Source organism: Pteropus alecto, unplaced genomic scaffold (assembly GCF_000325575.1).
Source record: "Pteropus alecto unplaced genomic scaffold, ASM32557v1 scaffold400, whole genome shotgun sequence".
In the NCBI taxonomy this organism is placed as follows: domain Eukaryota; kingdom Metazoa; phylum Chordata; class Mammalia; order Chiroptera; family Pteropodidae; genus Pteropus; species Pteropus alecto.
The window spans coordinates 323,405-341,966 of NW_006430045.1; the positions used below are offsets into that span (position 1 = coordinate 323,405).

General features: G+C 51.2%; 4 protein-coding genes across 10 annotated transcripts in view; 2 read left to right on the plus strand and 2 right to left on the minus strand.

Annotated features, from left to right (window-relative positions):
- The window catches only part of STK19 (serine/threonine kinase 19), a 7,148-nt gene extending 4,373 nt beyond the window's left edge, over positions 1–2,775 (minus strand). Inside the window, exons 1-2 of the mRNA XM_015588934.2 lie at positions 2,475–2,775; positions 2,190–2,326 (exon numbers count right to left, since the gene is read on the minus strand). Coding sequence (XP_015444420.1) covers positions 2,190–2,326; positions 2,475–2,574 — 237 coding nt within the window. The 5' untranslated portion in view covers positions 2,575–2,775. The remainder of the gene's footprint in view (positions 1–2,189; positions 2,327–2,474) is intronic.
- DXO (decapping exoribonuclease) lies at positions 2,710–5,913 on the plus strand. Of its 3 annotated transcripts, XM_015588917.2 has the most exons (8): positions 2,712–3,060; positions 3,314–3,675; positions 3,855–4,090; positions 4,179–4,398; positions 4,527–4,662; positions 4,800–4,894; positions 4,979–5,065; positions 5,742–5,913. In XM_015588917.2, coding segments are annotated over exons 2-8 (1,131 nt in total). In that variant the 5' UTR covers positions 2,712–3,060; positions 3,314–3,319; the 3' UTR covers positions 5,743–5,913. The 3 variants fall into 3 exon arrangements, with proteins under 3 accessions (XP_006904688.1, XP_015444403.1, XP_006904689.1); XM_006904626.3 differs by lacking the exon at positions 5,742–5,913 and having other exon boundaries at positions 2,710–3,060; positions 3,275–3,675; positions 4,979–5,189; XM_006904627.3 differs by lacking the exon at positions 5,742–5,913 and having other exon boundaries at positions 2,713–3,060; positions 4,979–5,189.
- Positions 5,257–15,562, minus strand: SKIV2L (Ski2 like RNA helicase). 3 transcript variants are annotated; one of them, XM_006904630.3, is made up of 28 exons: positions 15,169–15,562; positions 14,988–15,091; positions 14,260–14,369; positions 14,048–14,165; positions 13,842–13,956; positions 13,662–13,736; positions 13,320–13,373; positions 13,040–13,230; positions 12,750–12,878; positions 12,389–12,534; positions 11,866–12,012; positions 11,649–11,733; positions 11,369–11,475; positions 10,881–11,027; positions 10,707–10,803; positions 10,321–10,533; positions 10,128–10,238; positions 8,593–8,823; positions 8,088–8,225; positions 7,796–7,933; positions 7,552–7,656; positions 7,065–7,212; positions 6,849–6,975; positions 6,527–6,737; positions 6,215–6,325; positions 5,920–6,138; positions 5,595–5,735; positions 5,257–5,500 (listed from the first exon to the last, which is right to left on the minus strand). In XM_006904630.3, the coding sequence occupies exons 1-28, from the start codon at positions 15,188–15,190 to the stop codon at positions 5,300–5,302; spliced, it is 3,741 nt and encodes a 1,246-aa protein (XP_006904692.1). In that variant the 5' UTR covers positions 15,191–15,562; the 3' UTR covers positions 5,257–5,299. The 3 variants fall into 3 exon arrangements, with proteins under 3 accessions (XP_006904692.1, XP_024901584.1, XP_024901583.1); XM_025045815.1 differs by having other exon boundaries at positions 5,260–5,523; positions 15,169–15,287; XM_025045816.1 differs by lacking the exons at positions 14,988–15,091; positions 15,169–15,562 and adding an exon at positions 14,821–14,915.
- Positions 15,289–18,562, plus strand: part of NELFE (negative elongation factor complex member E) — a 7,297-nt gene continuing 4,023 nt past the window's right edge. The window contains exons 1-6 of one of the 3 annotated variants that reach the window (XM_006904629.3): positions 15,289–15,483; positions 15,917–15,999; positions 17,379–17,448; positions 17,549–17,694; positions 18,187–18,261; positions 18,372–18,409. In XM_006904629.3, the coding sequence (XP_006904691.1) occupies positions 15,925–15,999; positions 17,379–17,448; positions 17,549–17,694; positions 18,187–18,261; positions 18,372–18,409 (404 nt within the window). In that variant the 5' untranslated portion in view covers positions 15,289–15,483; positions 15,917–15,924. The other 2 variants (XM_015588925.2, XM_015588929.2) reach the window with 2 other exon arrangements.

Genomic DNA, 18,562 nt, shown 5'->3' on the forward strand with positions numbered 1-18,562 from the left:
GGAAGGAAGGAAAGAAGGAAGGAAGGAAGGAAGGAAGGAAGGAAGGAAGGAAGGAAGGAAGGAAGGAAGGAAGGAAGGAAGGAAGAACTCAATGGATGGGTTTAATGGACAACAGCACAGCTAAATAAAAAGCTACTAATCTATAAATCATATCAAAAAAATTAACCAGAACAGTCAAAAAGATTGAAAATGCAAACAAGAGACTAAGTGACTTAAAGGATAAAAAGAGAAGGTCAAATGTATGTTTAATTGGAGTCCCAGTAGGAATGAAGAGATAATAAGGTAGGGGAAATATTTAAAGAGCCAATAACAAATCCACAATCACAAAAGTATATTAATCCAGCTTTCATTAACTCATAGAACAAACAGACAAAATAATAGTGAAGAAATAGAAGACTTCAATAACTCTAGTTAGAAATTAATAACTGAATAATGCATATTCTTTTCAAATATACATAGAATACTTAGCAAAACTGGGCAAATAGCACAAAGCAAGCCTCAAAAAGTTTCAAATGACTGAAATTATATTGTATATGTTCTCTGGCCACAATATCATTTAAAACAAAAATCAGCAACAACAAAGTAATAAGAAAATGTTTAGAAATTAATACATACATTTCTAATCAACCCAATGAATCAAAGGAAAAAAAAAAGAAAATTAGAAGACACTTTGAAATGAACGATAATGAAAATATATAAACCTCAATACTTAGCAGAAAACTACAGCCTGACATGAATCTATTAAAAAAGAAGAGAAGATTAAAATTAATGGGGGTAAAAAGGTAGAATAAACTCAACGGTAGGGGATAAACAGATTAATAAAATAGAAAACATGCATATGAGGGAGCAACAAAACTAAGTGTTAATTTTTTTTCAAGACTATTAACATTGATAAACCACTGGTGAGACTGACCAAGAAAAAGAGGGGAGAAACCTAGAAAAAGCACAGATAACCAATATAAAGAATGAAAAAAAAAGTTATCACTACAGATTCTACAAACAATGAGATTGCAAACTTTATACTAATAAATTTGAATATTTAGATGAAATTGATGAATTCCTAGAAAAATACAATTTCTTCCATGAGAATGGACAAAATGGGATATTCACAAAACAGAAATCTGTGAAAATTAATGAGTTCCGGGAACCTGTATTTTTGAAGCAGCAGCCCAGGTAATTCTGATACAGGTAGAACACAGGACATACTCTGAGAAACACTGCCTTAAATGCTGGTATCTCCCAGCGCTGGATTTGGCCCTATTACCTTTCACTGTAAATCCAAGGTCCTTAACCTTGGCCCTCAGAGAATCTAGGAAACACCCTCCCCCACCCCAAGTTATATATGTACCTTGTATATATATGGCATGTATACATTTTTCTAGAAAGAGAGCCATTGCTTTCATTATCTCCCAAAGTTTACAAAAAAGTTAAAAATCATTCTACTCACTCTTTCTACCTGATCTCACCCACATCCACTGAACCACTACTCACATCTCTATAACTTCCAGTTCTATATCACTGGCTCAGAATTCTCTCCAAACCCTCATATCCAATTGTCTACTACACATTTGCCTTTGGATGCTCCACAAGAACCTCCAACTCAACTTGCACAAAATTAAACACATCATTTCTGTCCTCAACAACTCAGCGTGGTCTTATTCTATTCACTCCACCAACCACCTAGCCTGTCATCTGGAAAGTCAGTTATCCTGGATTCCTCCCTCTCTTCCCACTTCCCACATCCCTCACCTAGCCTCTCCTCTCTACTATGCTACCCTAGTTTAGGCCTTCACCAGTTCTCAGCTGCAATATCTTCCTGATTTCCCTGCCTCATCTCACTACCTCCAAGCCACCCAACACACCGTTCTCTCTCCTGTTTAACATGCTCTACCAGCTCAGTGTAAAACGGAAATATTGATGCACAAGGCCTGTTGTAATCTGACATCTTCCTGTATTACCAGCGGTGTTAAGCTCCAACCATGCCCAATGATTCAGTTTCCCCAAAAGCTTCGCTCTTCCACATCCAAAATGTGGCACGCTCCCTACTGCCCTAGGATCTTTTTACAGGGTTTGTAGCACTGCAGTGCCTGGCACAGAAAGAATCTAACGCTTGCTGAACGGCAGAATGGCTGGCGGACCGACTGAGGATTCTGAGTACGGCTTCGGTCGGTGGCACTGGCACCCCTCACCAGCTGCCGGTCAGCCGCGGTCCGGTCGGGCACGAGGCTGTACACCTGGCTCTTGAGTGCGATAGGCGGCAGCGCATCTTCGAACAGGCCTCGCGGGAACAGCCCCACCAGCTCCGTGACTGCTGCGCGCGCCGACCCTGAGTGGGGAGACCTGGTCACTGGGAGGCGAATTGGGGGAGGTAAAGAAACTATTATGGGGGCGCCTTCTCCCAACATCTAAGGTGACGAGAGGAGAGGCCGCTGGGGCTGGAGTCTTGAGCCTCGCCCTGGGGTTGTCATGGTTACCTGCCTCGCCCCTCAGAGGATCTGCCTCTGCATGACCTCGTTCCCGCCACCTCTTCAGTCCCAGCGTCTCCGGGACCAGGCGCTGCCTCTTCCGGCTCATGTCCCGGGATCTTGTGGAGCCCGGGAAGGGGTAGGTATTGAGGAAGAGACCACGAAAACAGAGACTTCCGGCGCGGAGCAGTGACGTCCTCGGAGACCAGTCAGCCAGTGTAAGCTGGACAACGCGATGACGAAGGAGGCCTCCTCTCGTCCTCTCTCGGGCTCTGACTGGAAGGGGCGGCGCCGATGAGGATTCCAGTTCCTCCCGGGCCTGCTCTGGCCCCACGGCCAATGCTGCTTGGCTGCCTCCAGGAGCTCTCACATCACGGACCTCTGGCGGGGTGCCTGGGGCCACGTCGCGTTCAACTTCCAGGTGGAGAGTGCACCCTCATCCCACCGCCCACGAAGGATTTGCCCGCCACTGTCGCTGAATGATTGCATCGCCTGGAGCGGAAAACCACTTTTGCATCCCTCTTCGACTTCTGGTGTACCTGCCCGTGACGTCATAGCTCGACAGAGGTAGAAGTCGAGGTTGGCGTGTTAAGAGGTAACCAGATCCTTGATCTGAGCCCGAACTCTTCCTAACCTCACGGTCTTGGGAAGATCTCAGAGGGGGCTGAGGGTGGAGAGGTCAAGGGGAAAGGCCGTGGGTGGAGCTGGCCATGGTTCTGTGCGAGGGGCTGGCGGCCTGCCTGTTTTAAGGCCATAGCCAGGCCATCAGGAGGTTCGCTTAGTTCTGACCTGGAGTCCCCCTTCTCCAGGCCTCCTTTGTAGAAGGACAACTTTCTCCCATCTCTCAGGACCTCATGGAGCCCAGAGGGACCAAGAGAGGAGCTGGGAAGATAGAAGCAGCTGAGCCTCACAACAAACTCCCCCGCCCAGCACCCTCATTACCCACAGACCCTGCCCTCTACTCTGGGTCCTTTCCTTTTTACCGGCGCCCTTCCCAGCTGGGCTGCTTCTCCCTGGATACCCAACGCCAGTACCATGGAGATGCCCGAGCCTTGCGCTACTACAGCCCACCCCCCGCCAACGGTCAGGGCCCCAACTTTGACCTCAGAGATGGATACCCCGATCGATATCAGCCCCGGGACGAGGAGGTCCAAGAGCGCCTGGACCATCTGCTGCGCTGGCTCCTGGAGCACCGAGGCCAGCTGGAGGGGTGAGCAGACCACAGCACATGAGATGGAGAGACCAATACCTTCCCCCCTAAAATTAGGAGAGCCAAAGATAGAGGGCATTCAGTCTTTCAAAGGACTATTCTTTGGGGGCTATTCTTTGGGGGAGCCATCTGAGCTAATGCTTGTGTCAGATCTTCAGCCTCTAACTCCTCCCTCTCAGGGGTCCAGGATGGCTGGCAGGGGCCATAGTGACATGGCGGGGGCACTTGACAAAACTGCTGACAACACCATACGAGCGGCAAGAGGGCTGGCAGCTGGCAGCTTCCCGGTTCCAGGGGACACTGTACCTGAGTGAGGTGGAGACACTGGCTGCTCAGGCTCAGAGGCTTGCCCGGCCACCCCTCCTCCGGGAGCTTATGTACATGGGGTACAAATTCGAGCAGTATATGTGTGCAGGTGAGAGTTGCCCCTGCTCTGTAGCCCCCTTTCCCTCCCCCAGAGACTGAGAGCCTCCATCCCTACTGCTGCTTCTCTCCTTGTGCAGACAAACCTGGAGGCTCCCCAGACCCCTCTGGAGAAGTCAACACCAACATGGCCTTCTGCTCCGTGCTACGCAGCCGCCTGGGAAACCACCCCCTGCTCTTCTCAGGGGAGGTAGACTGCACAGACCCCCAGGCCCCATCCTCACAGCCCCCTACTTGCTATGTGGAGCTCAAGACTTCCAAGGAGATGCACAGCCCTGGCCAATGGAGGAGCTTCTACAGGTTCAGGAGGGAGTTGGGCAGGGCAAGAGCTTAGAACTGACAGCTGGGAAAGGAGCTTGGGGTAAGAGGAGGAGACTGGAGGGTAGAGGTGGGGTCCCACTGACACCTTGCCTTTCCTGACATGACAGACACAAGCTCCTGAAATGGTGGGCTCAATCATTCCTCCTGGGGGTCCCAAATGTTGTCGCTGGCTTCCGTAACCCAGAGGGTTTCATCTGTTCTCTCAAGACTTTTCCCACCATGCAGATGTTTGAACACGTCAGGGTAAGGCAATGGAGTCACAGCACCCACCTGTGTCCCCCAAGCAAGACCACAGGTACAGGGTCCAGGGCCGCAGCACGCCTTCCCCCTCTCTCACCCTTGCCCTCACTCATCTCTGCCTCCTCCTCGGCCCTCTCCAGAATGACCGTGATGGCTGGAATCCCTCCGTGTGCATGAACTTCTGTGCTGCCTTCCTTAGCTTTGCCCAGAACACAGTTGTCCAGGATGACCCCAGGTGAGGCATTCAGCTCTACCCCTCCCCTCTGGGCCCAGAAGCTCGGCTTCCAGTCCTCAACTGGTGACTCCATTTTCCCCTCAGGCTCGTCCACCTCTTCTCCTGGGAGCCTGGTAGGCCAGTCACAGTGTCTGTGTATGAAGATGCACCCCATGCCTTCCTGCCCACGTGGTATGTGGATGCCATGACCCAGGACCTCTCGTTACCCCCTAAGACACCTTCCCCCAAGAACTGATGCTTCAGAGGGGACTGGTCCTGTCTCTGTGCACAGATAAAGGCATATTTCTAGGTGGTTCTCCCTGCTGTGTCTTTTGAGCTGAGCTGAGTCTTCCCTACCCAGCACAGCACCTCAAGTACTCATAGGTGGTTTGCTCTTTTATTATTACATTTTTACACGAGGGCCATTCACTGTGTGTAGAGGCTAGCTGCAAAGACGATGTCCCTCCGTAGCAGGGTAGCTGCTGTCTCCATTTTAGCACCTAGCACAGGCTCACCTACCAGGCGGGCTGCCCCCCGCAGCGAGCGACACATCTCAGCCAGGCGCTGGATGCAGCGGACCACCAGGCCTTCAGGGGTCCCAGAGAGCCCTGCCAACTCAGAGAAGGGCTATGGGGGAAGCAGGGTGGGGACTGAATTCAATAGGTCTGGGCAGCCTCTCCCCAACCAGCCATCCACAAAACCCCAAACCCCAGTTACTCACCATGCCCCGAGCCCACTCGTACACAACCTCGACCAGCCCAAAATTCAGCTCCCCTACAAATTCTTCCACTGTCTGGTTCAGGCCACAGGCCACCTGGACCTCACCAATCCGCTTGGCCACAGCCCGGACACGTTCTACTCCCTACAGATGGGGAAGGAGAGATTAAGACCTGCCTTCCTGCTCCGGGATGGAGGAGGCTCAGATCAAGGAAGAAGTCATTCCAGCTCTTAGGAGCACTTACAGGACTGGAGAGGTCAATTGGGGAAACTTTGGGGTGGGGACTGAGAATGCTGCGGCCAGGGTAGAGGAGGAGTGGGTCCCATACCTGTTTGAGAGTGCTTGGGAGCTGCTCCCCAGTGTCCCCAGAGCTCTGGCAGACCAGGCCAGAGAGCAGGGCCGCAATCTCCTCTGGCTGCAGGGCACTCAGAGCATTGTCAAACATGAGTTCAGTGAGGAGCAGTTCATGGCTGCTCATGGCACAAGCCACCCGCCCCGCCAGCTTCACTGTGCCTGCCTCATCTACATAACCCAGGATTCGAAGCACCTAGAAGAAAGATAGTGGGTGTTGGGAGCCGACCATCCTCTCCCTTGCTGGCCCCCCTGCCCCCCACCACTCTCACCTCTACTCGCTGGTGGTACTCGGGGAGCAGCAACAGCGACTGATCTGACAGCAGGAAGCGCAGCCGCTCCATCTCCTTCTGTATCTGCATTCGCTCCCGCAGCTTCAGGTACTGCAGAAAGCCACAGGGAGAGCCACAGGCCAGAGCATGTTAGCCTACCTCTTGCCCTCAAAGGGAAGAGGGAGTTGATTGGGGCGGGGGGTGGGATGGAGGGAGGGCTGAGGACCAGGGCTGAGATGGAGGTGGGCAGCTTACAGGGGACCAGAAAGGAAATGCCCCCTCCAGCTTTGGAGCTAGCATCCAGAGCCCTACCTGGGTAGGAAAACGGGGGCTGTGCACGCACTGGGCCCCCCGGATCAGCTCCTCAAGCTTCCGGGCCCGGAGCTCGCCTTCAACCACCGACACATCCTTGAGCTGCAAGTCATTGACAGGGTCAAGGGTAGGGGGTCCTGCTGGATAGGCCTGAGCCAGACGCAGCAATTCCTGGACAGCAGTGGTCACAGCAGCAATGGGAGGATCCTTCCTGAGGAAGGAGCAGATGAGACTTCTCTTCCACAGGAATCACCCCAGGCACTTCCCTACTCCCCATTACGTGGTCCCTCCCCAGGAAACAGGACTCCCCAGCATCTCTGACTTGAATTTCGGTAGCTGCCTCTTGCTGAAATCCTCCAGGATCTTCTCTCCATTCACCCGGAGCACTTTGGTGGTGATGGCAGCCACGTCTCCTGTCTGGAGCTTGGCCACACTATGGTCACAAGGCCCTGTGAAAAGGGGAGAGCAGGGTCAGACCTCGCCACGAACCCAGTTCCTACATTGCTGTCAGGAACCTGGCTATCTGCCCCACTCTTACCTTCGGGCAAGAACAGCTTGAATCCTATGAGGTCATCCGGGTAGGGCACATCTGGGGAGGCTGACCCCCTCTCCTGTGGGTCCTCAGACGTGGGTTTATCACACAAAACCAGGGTTGTGAATACTCTGCTCATGGAGTTCGAGGAGACCTAGAGAGGTGGGGAGGTCAAATGGGCCATCCGAGGAGTAGACAGCAAAGGTAGAGATCACATCCCCACCCTCAGGCAGGGATCATGGAGCAACCATGCAGAGCCCACCAATATAGACTGGTAACCAAGTCAAGCAATCAAAGCAGAGTGTGGGGATGGGGGTGGGGATTATGGGGGCGTTCAGAAGATGAGGTGAGCATGAAGTGGTGATGGAAAGGAAAGGAGGGCAAAAGGGGAACATGAAAGCACTGGTGAGCATAACCTGCCCCCATTAAATGAGGAAGACAGAGAGGGCTTGCTCCTCCCTCCCTTTGGGGCCCAAATTCCTCCTGCCCTCACCTGCAAGATCACACCCAGTACATTGTGATGCTCCTGATTCTTCACAACCACCACCCTTCCAGCTGAGAGAGATTTTAGCCCGTTTACAGACTCTAGGACACGGCGCTGAAAAGCGGGGATATGCACAAAGGAGACAGGGAGGGTCACAAGGACACTGGGATTAGGTTCAGAAGCACCCAGAGTGTCGAATTCTCTTCCTTCCCGCCCCCCGACCCACTGCCCCAACACACACACACTCATGCACCTGGATCAGGCTCCGGGTCTCTGTCAATTCCTCCCCCCAGCGGTAATACTCAAGCAGGTCAACCAGTTGGCCAGTCACATCAGGCTCCTCCAAGGCCCCCAGCTTCTTGGTCAGTTCAGCCAGAGACTGTTCATGGGCCTGGGCACAAGTGGGAGCAGGTATGAAACGAATCTTCAGGCTCAGTCTGCTACAGCCCCACCTTCACCCCACTAGCCTCTAGATGCCCACCTCTCCAGCCTGGCTTCCCATGTCCAACATCCTGCCCAGTATACTGGTCACCCTAACCCCTCACCTTGCTGTCCTTGCGAGATGGAAACTCAGAGAAGCTCCTCTTCATCATGTCCTCCACCCTGAGGGCATCTACCCGCAGCAGGTTAAGGATCATGGTGTACGTGAGGCGGAACTGCGACTGCAGCTGAGATGGCTTTCCCTAGGCCGAGTGAGAGAAGTCGGTGAGATCAGGGTAGAACTTGCTGCTCCCCAGCCAGCCTTCTGAGGACTGGCTCTACCCCAGCAGAGCTAGTCCCGGCTCCATAACTACGGGACTGTAGACAAACTGCCTGCTCGCCAATTCTGCAAAATAAAGGGCGGAAAATTAAGTAATAGACTCTCAAAGGTCCTATCTAGCTCCACATTCAGTGAAAAGGCTAGAGATGAGATCCAATCTCATCTTTGGATCAGCTTACTCCTACGTTGTCTCCTCCCAAGCAGAAGAAAAAGTAGAAAGGAGAGGGGAAGAGGGTTGGAAGAGAATCCAGTAGGTCCCCAAAGCTGGGACTCTCCTGGCTCCAGCTCACCATCATCATGCGGTGCAGGTCCACCATCTCAGGCACGCGACCTTTGCAGAGCAGGATGACAGTGCCTGTGGGGTCCAGGCCCCTCCGGCCTGCCCGGCCTGCCATCTGCACATACTCCCCGGGGAGCAGGTCCCGGAAGGTGGAGCCATCGTGCTTGCGCATGGAGTCAAACACCACTGTTCGGGCTGGCATATTTACACCCATGGCGAAGGTCTCTGTGGCAAACAAGACCTGGGACGGGGAAAGAGAGGATCATCAAGGGGCTACACAGAGACCAGTCTTGACTAAGCACACCTTACCCTGTAGCCAAGGCTAAGTAGACACCTGGCTCTATCCAGATGGTTAACTCGCAGAGTCCCATTCAACTCTCCAGACAAGTCTAGAATGGGAACTATAATTTTCCTCAATTTATTTGGCTACCTATTTCTTTCCTTGTACATCCATATCCCACTCCCATCCCCCTGCTGTCAGTCATTCCAACGTTTTTAAAATCCTTGTGTGAATATGTTCTTGCACATTGTGCCTTGTTTTGTGGGCACGTAATTTACAATTCACATTAAAGGTAGCTATATAACTCCTGTTTTCTTACTTCTTTCCTCCAAATAGTGTTTCCAGCATCCATCCATGTTCCTGTGGTTATACCTAATCTTTTGCTTCTAACTGTGGCAGGACACTCTCTGGAGTGCATGCCCTACACTTACCTGCATGTTCTCCCAGTGAAGAACACCTCAGTACCACCAGCAACACCCTGCCACAAGCCTATAGCCAACAAAGGAAGAGCAGGCATATTCCCTCATGGACCAGAGTGAGAACTTCATTGTGGTTTATACTCAAGAATAGAATTTAGGGTCAAAGAATATGTTATACTTATTTTTGCCTAAAGAGTGTCAGGGTGCACTCCAGAGTGGCCACACCTGCACAAGGTTTCCTATAATCCTATACAAGCATACCTCACTTCATTGCAGTTCGCAAATATTGCATTTTTACCAATATCAAGGCGAGACCCTCCAAGAGCAAAAAGATTATGACTCGCTGAAAGGCTCAGATGATAGTCAGCATCTTTTAGCAATAAAGTATGCTTGTAGTTAAAGTAGTACTTTGTTTTTAGACATAACGTTATTGCACACTTAATATGTAGTATAGTGTAAACACAACTTTTATATGCACTAGAAAACAAAAAGCTCACATGACTCACTTTATTGCAATATTCCCTTTACTGCAATGGTCTGGAACTGAACCTGCAATATCTCTGAGGTACGCCTATAGTTTCCTACGTCTTTGGCAACACTTGGCATTAGCCAGTTTCCTAAGTTTTACCAGTCTAATAATCGTAAAGTGATATCTCATGAGTATATCAAATTTGCATTTTGCTGATGACGACTTATATGCTTGCTAGCTTTTCTGTTTTCTCTTCTTAATATGACCTGTTCGTATTTTATGCATCCCCACTTTAAGATGAGAAACCTAAAGTTCATGGAGATTAAGTAATTTGCCCAAGGTCCCACAGTGAGTAAGTGGTGGAGCAGCATGTGCACCTTGACCAGGCCGCGGCTGAAGAGCATCTCCACAATCTCCTTGAGGATGGGCAGGATGCCGCTGTGGTGCACACCCAGGCCTCGGTGCAGAAGCTCCGACATGTGCAGGACCTGCAGGGGGCCAAGGCCGGTGGTCAGGGGTGGGGTCACAGAGCACCCCATCCCCAGCAGTCTCCAAGTCTCCCCTCCATACCTGGGGAAGCTGGCGGTCAGAACCACGGAGGCGAGCAAGGCAGCGCTGCAGGAAGATGTGAATCTCACTCTTCTCTGAACTTGTGGTGAGGTCAAGAGAGGTAAGGCCTGAGGCCTGCTCATCACAGCGGCCCCGGGAGAAGGTGAACACCACCACAGGCAGCTGCGCACGGGTACGGAGGAAGGCCAGGAGGGACAGGTACACACCACGGTCCTGCGGAAGGGGGTGCAAAGGGACAGAGGTTGAGTCCCTGAATCAATGGGGGCCAAAGTAAAGAAATGTCAAGACAGTCACTGCTCAGACCTTAAGTCCAAACCCTGGGAGATGAGGGAAGAAAGGATGGGAAGAAATAGGTGGTGACGGGTACAAAGCCTGCTGGTTCTTACCTGTGCAGGCCCCCCGTGATGTGTGGGCTGTTTGGCCCCAAAGGTCTGGGCATGTTTGCTCATCCTCTCCTTTTTGGCATCCACAGCTGCATAATACCTGGGGTATGTGGAGGGCAGCCATCACAGTCATACCCAGCCAGACCCAGCCCTGAATCTCCCCTATCTCTGGCTTACCCCTTTGTGTGAAAGGTGCCTCGGGAGTCTAGCAACAGGAAGAGCTCACCCTGGGTCTTGGGGCTGTTCCCTGTGAAAAGATAATGCTCCAGGGGGACAGGGCGAGCGACGGTGCTGATGACATAGATCTGGCGACGCTTCAGTCGTCTGAGTGAGAAGGAGATGGGAGTGTAGGAAGGAGCAGCTCATGTCTCCTCCACCGTCCCCCTCACCCAAACTAGGAACCGGATTAGAAGGCTGTCACCACCGTCCCCCTTTTGGCCTCACCCAAACTAGGAACCGGATTAGAAGGCTGTCTCCATCATTGTATCTCTCAACATGCAAAGTGGTCTGGGCCCAAGTGGGCCATGTTCCCCACCCTCTACCATTTCTCCTCTCCGCCCATAAGGCCTGATCACTCTCCCTGATATGGCAGTCTCTGTCCCCCAACCCCAACCAAGGAATACTATAAACCCCTTCACCCAAGCATCCCAGAACACACGTCTCACCCAATCCAGTCGGCAAATTCAAGGGCATTGGGGACAGTAGCACTCAGAAGGATGATGGAGACATGGTCAGGGAGCATGATGAGCACCTCCTCCCACACGACCCCACGCTGGACACAGAGAAGGAAGACAAGTCACGGGCAGCTCAGAGGGGGCTGCCCTTCTGCTCCTAGGGTTCCGTTTGGGGGCCAAAGAACATAGTAAGATTTTAGGGTGTGTGGAATAGGGAACTGCTGAACTAGCTCCACAGGAAAGAACTGCTGGGGTCAATGATGCTCCTTACCTCAGCATCGTTGATATAGTGAACCTCGTCAAAGATGACCCACTCCAGGTCCCGGATGACATCTGAGCCGCTATACAGCATGGAGCTGGGGGAGAAAAGACCAAAGGCTGACTCCCCAGTGGTTCCTGTCCCCACCCTCAACTTAGCCAACATGCTCTCCAAAGCAGCCTCATCTTCCTAACCAAAAATCCACCCATATTGAGTGCCCATCTCTCACCGAAGGATCTCTGTCGTCATGATAAGGCAGGAGGCCTCCGGATGCAGCTGTACATCGCCAGTGAGCAGCCCCACATCCCCAAATGTGTTTCGGAAGTCTCGGAACTTCTGGTTACTCAGAGCCTTGATAGGCGAAGTGTAGATAGTGCTGGGAAGAGGGCATGAAGTTAGCCAGTCTCCCCCCACAGACTTGTGGTCAGCCCCTCCTCTCCCAACCTGAGCCTTCCCAGCAGCATGCTGCTTAGCTCAGGTGTCCCCTTTCTTCACCCAAATTGCCCTCCTCATGACATGACCCCAGAAAAATGTCCCCCAACCCCTTCCTAAACTAAGTGCACGCAGGTCATTCTTCTAACTTCTCTCCCTGTACCTTCTCATTTCTCTGTGGACCCCTGTCTCAGTTTTTCCCGTAAACCCCCCATCTAAAAAATGAAGTTTAAGACTTGAGGAAAAGATGAGGTTTAGAAAGGATGAGGGAGAAAACAGGGATGGCTGGTGAAGGGGAAAGTCGAGGAGAGGACCTGTACCGCGTCATGTGCTTCTGGGCAAGGGCAATGGCATATTCAGCCACAACTGTCTTCCCCGCGGATGTATGAGCCGCCACAAAGACTGAGTCGTGCCGTTCCAAGTGCAGAATGGCCTGTTTCTGGAACACATCAGGCTCAAATGCCCACTGTGGGAGAGAGAAAGAGATGGCAGTTGAAGAACAGAGTGGGGGCCTTCCTGCCTCTGGCTCACTGGGCATGCAGGGCAGTAGGGAGAAGGCCTAAGTGAGGCGAAGCTAGTACTGAGGTCCAAGACTGGCCTGGAAGGCTTCTGGTAAGGAGAGGAGACAAGGAAGTGGGCTGGAAGGAAGCAGCGGAGCATGTAAGGACAGGCCCACACTACCTGGAAGGCTGGCTGGGGAATGAGGCGGTAGAAATCACCAACAGGGGAGGTGACATCCACAGGAATGGCCCACTGTTCCTGAGGTGGGGGTTTGGAGAGCTCTGGCAGGGATACAACTGTGGATGCTTCCTGGAAAAGTCGGGGTTAGGTGTGATATACAGCCAGAAAGCTCTCCATTACCACTTCCCACAGAAGATGCTCCAGTCTTTCCCTTAGACCCAACCAAGCCAGACCACCCTCCCAGTGGCAAGACCCCTTCTTTCCTGCCTCCACCGCCCAGAAGCACCAACCTTCAACACTAGATCCTCTAAGCTGCTTGTTCGGGCCAAGGGAGCACTGCAGGGAGAGGCTGAAACACTGTCCTCTCTGGTACCTCCAGGCTGTCCCACTGCCTCCCTCTCAAACTCATCACCCCCACCCAAATCCAGGGGCTCCAGCAGACGGCTGAGACTGAACAACCCAGGAGCTGGAGCTGGGTGATCTGAGGAGCAAGGCAAAAAGGAGACTTGTTCATTTCCATCTCTGTTCTATGGGAGAAGGGCATCACTCAAAACTCATCTCAAAACTCACCCTTTGGTGCAAAGTCCATGCCTTTCTTGAAGCCAGGTGGAATAGTAAGAAGATCTGGAGGATAAAGACAGAGAGAATGAGGATCGCTACATGCTGTTGTACAAGTTGTATACTTCCTAAACCTAAAAGATATCACTGACAGAATAGACATTATAGCTGGGAACATCTGTTGCAGTAATTTCCCAACAAATGACAGTAAGGGTTATGGAAGGGGTACCTTTTCCTAATTGGCTCAAAGCATGGAAGGGCTAACAGCAGCCCCATGATAGACCTGGATCCCTTGTCCTCAGGGCCCAATCTTGGAGGCCTGCCTCCCAAGTGTTCATCCTGGCACTGCCTCACCTTTCTCAAAGTCTATCTCCTCCTCAGCCTCCTCCTGAGTGCTCAAATCTCTCATGGTGGGTTCATCCATTCCACCTGGGGAGAAGTTGGACAAATAAAGATTCTCAAAGAGTGACAGGGAAACTCTTCCTTGGAGACTGAGGGCTCCCTCCCCTACCATCTCATTTCCACAAGAGTCACCTGGCCAGAAAGGGTACTGTGTTGGATTCCCCCACAGGGACTGGGAGGTGGGTCCTGGCGGCCGGCGAAGAGACAAGGAGGTTGTGGCCGACAGGTCTGTGTTCTCCAGCAGGACCTAAGGCAAAGGATCAGATCCCCACTGAGGTTGAGCTCGCCTCTGATACCCCTCTTTCCAACTCTGCTTCTCGTGGCCGCTGATCTCTTACCTCCTTGTAGCCCAGTATCTGGCCTGTGGTTGGGTGTCTTTGGGCTTGTAGGTCAGAGGGGACTGGGGCCCCCAATATAACCAGGAGAGACCAAGGATCCATCTTTCTCTGCCATTTTCTAGAGAGAAGGAAGTAATTTTCTGTCTTTCTCTTCTGTCTCAGCTTCCTTCAGGGACCCATCTCCCTGGTCCAGACCCTTCCAGGCCCCTCACCGGTCTGAGTGCTCCACACCATGGAGGGGCAGCCAGGCTGGAGATGACAGAAATGACTGCTCTGCTTCTTGCTGTAGATCTGGGGCACAGGGAGGGAGGCCGTGGGGAAGCTGGAAGAAGGGCAAAATGAGAGAAAGTGACGGATTCATGTTTAGACTAGAAATGGTAGATGTCCTAGACAGACTAGGACAATCAAGGTGAAGCAGTATTTTCCAAAAGTTGTAATGCTTTACAGGACAAACGACCTGCTACTGAATTACCAAAGACGCTAGTTAACAACACAGATTTTAGACTTCAAATTCTTGGGCTGGACTTAAGAATACATATTTCAAAAGAGCTCCCTTACTAATTATGAGGCGCAATGAAATTCGAGAATCACCAGCTTTAGGAAAAAAGGTCCCAGACCTAAAGATGAAGAGTCGGGGGCTCAAAGGCTAGCTAGCATCTCTGCCACCAACAAGTGCTTGGAGACAGAAGGGGACTGAAATGAGAGAAGACACATCTGAAAGAGGAGGTAGGTCTCAGAGCTAAAGTACCCCAGCGCTCCCTCCTCGTCCTTACATGGGCTCTGACCCACAGCAGATCCACTAGGCTGGAGTCTGTCCTGCACCATTCCAGGCCAGAATGACAGGTGTCCAGAGACAATAGAGTGAGTCATGCCAGATCCTACTGTGAGAAAGAGGTTTTATGCTGAAGAGGGTCAAAGGTTAGGGTCCAAAATCACTCACGGTGCTCTCTGGAGCCCCAGGCGCATTCAGCACCTCCCAGCGCCCTGTGCATCCCAGCTCCACAGCCCGAAGGGGCAGATCCAGAGGGTCTAGGGGAGGTAACGCTGCAGGAGGAAAGTCATAGGTCAGGGATCAAGGGTCGATTCCTGTCTACTCCTTCGTGCCACCCCCTCCCCCTTACCGAGTCGCTCGGTCTCGATCATCTTGGAGCCGCGGTGCGGCCCCAGCCCAGAAATGCAACTAGGAGCCGTGGGAACCCCGCCCCGGAACAGGCGGAAATGGAGGCAACTTCCGGTACACACCCCTTCGGGGGCGTGGACTAGTGCTACTGACGGCGTGCCTTAAACCAGTGGAAGGCCGGGCGGAAGTGACTGCTCCGCGGGACGCCTTGGTTACCGCTTTCTCCGCCCCTTGCTACGTCATCGCTCTGAGCCGGCTATCTGCTGCCGGTGCGGGCGCCGCCCGAAACCGCGGGCCCGGGTTGCCGCCCCCTCAGGTAAGGCCTTCTTCTTCTCACCCTTCGCCCCTTTTCTCCATACTCCTGATCTCTTCTTCCGTTTTTCGTTGCTCTGAGAGCGCTGTGCGGGTTCCAGTGCCGCCTCTACGGTTTGGACCCCGTGGTTGCCATACAAACCCCAGTGGAGGTAGAGAGGGTCTGGTGCCATCGTCTTGGCGACGGAGGGGGTGTTTCTCCCCGGGCCACGTGGTTCCCCAGGGCGCTGGTGTCCGTGATTCTAAAGAGGAGGGAATGCTGGTTGACCCCGACGAGCGGGGTCTTGGACGGCAGCCTGGTTTAAGCAAAAGGGTAGGGAGAAGCAACACACAGAAGTAGGCAGGCCTGAAGGGGTGGGGTTGGGTATAGTGTTCGGCGTGTGAACTCTGGGCGGTGACAGTGGAGAAAGATGTCTTGGGCCCTGCCCCTGAACCAGGAACCACCATGTTGGTGATACCCCCCGGACTGAGCGAGGAGGAGGAGGCTCTGCAGAAGAAATTCAACAAACTGAAGAAAAAGGTGAGGGAGTGTTTGTGGGCATGGCCCGACCTTTGACAGACTCTACACTACGAGACCACCTGGGGTGAGTGTGAGGGGATGGAGGGTTCTTTTGACTCATACCTTGAGAGTATCACCTTGCAGTGTAGCTTCAGAGGTGGGCTTTTCTCAAGTCTTGTGTACCCTCTCTCTTTTCTATTCAGTCTGCCATGGAGTTGTTTTCCTTTCCCATGGCTTTTAGTACCGCCTTAAAGCTGGTGATCCCCAAGTTTGGTTTTTCCAGTTCTGTCTGTCGTCTTACTGATAACCTTTAGATATCCAAAATTAAAACTATCATCTTCCTATTTATACTAATAAACCTAGTTTCTATTCTTGATCTCCCAAATACGGACTGATCACATTCAGTTCTCTCATGTGTTTGGAATCACAATCTCATCTCTGACTTCTTCATTTGCATAGCCAAACATTTGCCAAGGCTTCTTCATTCTTCCTTGAGAGTAATTTTTCCAGTTTATTTTTTCCTGTGTATTCCATAGATTAGGTCTTTGCTGACTCTCACATAGACTGTTGTAATGGTCTTTCAACAAGTTTCAGAGTGGTTTTTTTTAACAGATTTCTTCACTCCTATTAAAACAATCCATTGAAAACACAAGACTGTTCTTTTTCTCGAAACCCTTAACTGGTTTAACATTGTCTAGGGAACAAAGCCTGAAGTTCACATCTCTTTCTAGTAAAATAGAACTATTCACTAATCCCAAAACATGCATTCCCAAAGCTTTCTTATCTCGTATTTTTTCTCCCTGTTTTCTTTGTCTCAAATACCTTTTTTTTTTTCACCTTCTCTGTTGTGCAGAGTCTACCCAGGGTCCAGTGTAATAGCCATTTGGCATCAGAAAATCTTACTTGTTCTCAGCTGCAAGCAGTCTGCACCTCTTATAATCATTCTTGACTATTCAGTCCAGTCATTTTACTTCTCAGATTGTGTTTCATACTTTTGCATATCCCCGTTACAAAGTAATGAATGGTATGTTCTTGTTAAATATACAAGGGATAGATGGCTGAAGCCCCCAGAAAGGCACATAGGCTTATACTTAGTTGTAGCATATAACCTGTGGCTGTGGTCCATGATTGAATTCCTTGTCTTCAACTTCAAAAACGTGATACTCTGGAAAGTCTTTGGATACCGTGGTTTGGATAGCTTAGGTATCACTGGCACTGTAGATGATCTGGGGGACCATATGTAAGAGGCAGGCTGCCTCAATGAACCACTCCAGGAGCACCATTTGTATTGTTTTCTCTGAGAAAGGTGTCCCCTGGAGTGATGCGCCCAGAGACCTTGGGAAAGGACCTGGTCAAGGACTGGCCCTCACCAACTCCTCTCTTCTCATTCTTGTTCCCAGAAAAAGGCATTGTTAGCTCTGAAGAAGCAAAGTAGCAGCAGCACAGCCAGCCAAGGCGGTGTCAAACGCTGTAAGTCACGGGAAATGGGGATAGATTGGAAATAAGACGCACGGGGCTGACCTCTCTCACAGCCTGGCCAATGTGATGCTTCTTTCTCTCACCACTCCAGCACTGTCAGAGCAGCCTGTGGTGGACACAGCCACAGCAACAGAGCAGGCAAAGCAGCTAGTGAAGTCAGGAGCCATCAGTGCCATCAAGGCCGAGACCAAGAACTCGGGCTTCAAACGTTCTCGAACCCTAGAGGGGAAGTTAAAGGTAAGCACAAGCAGAAAGATTGTTCAGGGGACCCTTGACTTCAGAGGGCATCCCTCCAAGTTGGAATAGAGGTAGGTTTAGGGAAAAAGTAATGCCTATTTAATCGTGGGCAAATTGCTCTATCATTGAGCTTTAGATTGCTTTTCTGAAAAATTAAGAAAATGGTTGACTCCTAAATTTTCTATTTTACACGTTCTATATGGCTCTAGCCCATGTATTAGAGCTCTTGGACTGTATTTTCTAAAGGGTTGAACAGGCTGAAATGTCATCAGGTTGAAGAACTGTTTAGATTAACTAAATACTGTAAGGGTATATTAAGATCATTTATTTAAAAATAGCGTATAATCAGATAAGAAAAGTACAAAGGAATTAAAAGAAAAAAAGATAGGTCAGAGGAAGCTGAGATGAGGGTGACAGGAGAGGAATCCCTCTGTCCCATTGTCAGGCAGCCTCCTACTCCCACATTGAGGTAGGTCTCTACAATCTTCTTAGGATCCTGAGAAAGGGCCAGTCCCCACTTTCCAGCCATTCCAGAGGAGCATATCTGCAGATGATGATCTACAGGAGGTAATGGTTCCCATTTCTCTGTCCCTAAGGGCCTGGGGATTGAGGAAAATGAGAGACCCATATGCTAGCAACTAGGAATCATCTTAACTGAAACTTGGTCTCTTTTTCAGTCGTCCAGACGTCCCCAAAGGAAATCTCTGTATGAGAGGTTAGCAAGTTAGAGATAGGACTGGGTGCCGGTAGGTGGTGGTGGTGGTGGTGGTGGTGGTGGTGGTGGTGGAGAAAGCCCAGAGTGCTTGCCTGCTTGTCGAGAGGACAGTGCGTTTTCTGGAACCATGGAGACAGGCCTGGCCCAGGACGA

Excerpts from the sequence above, each read along its gene's own strand:
- DXO (XM_006904626.3), top strand. The coding sequence starts at position 3,320 with ATGGAGCCCAGAGGGACCAAGAGAGGAGCTGGGAAGATAGAAGCAGCT. Across the intron at positions 3,676-3,854 it reads CACCGAGGCCAGCTGGAGGG|GGGTCCAGGATGGCTGGCAG; the intron begins GTGAGCAGACCA and ends CCTCCCTCTCAG. Across the intron at positions 4,663-4,799 it reads AGATGTTTGAACACGTCAGG|AATGACCGTGATGGCTGGAA; the intron begins GTAAGGCAATGG and ends GGCCCTCTCCAG.
- SKIV2L (XM_006904630.3), bottom strand. The coding sequence starts at position 15,190 with ATGATCGAGACCGAGCGACTCG. Across the intron at positions 15,092-15,168 it reads GATCGAGACCGAGCGACTCG|CGTTACCTCCCCTAGACCCT; the intron begins GTAAGGGGGAGG and ends TTCCTCCTGCAG. Across the intron at positions 12,535-12,749 it reads TTCCCCAGCCAGCCTTCCAG|TGGGCATTTGAGCCTGATGT; the intron begins GTAGTGTGGGCC and ends TCTCTCCCACAG.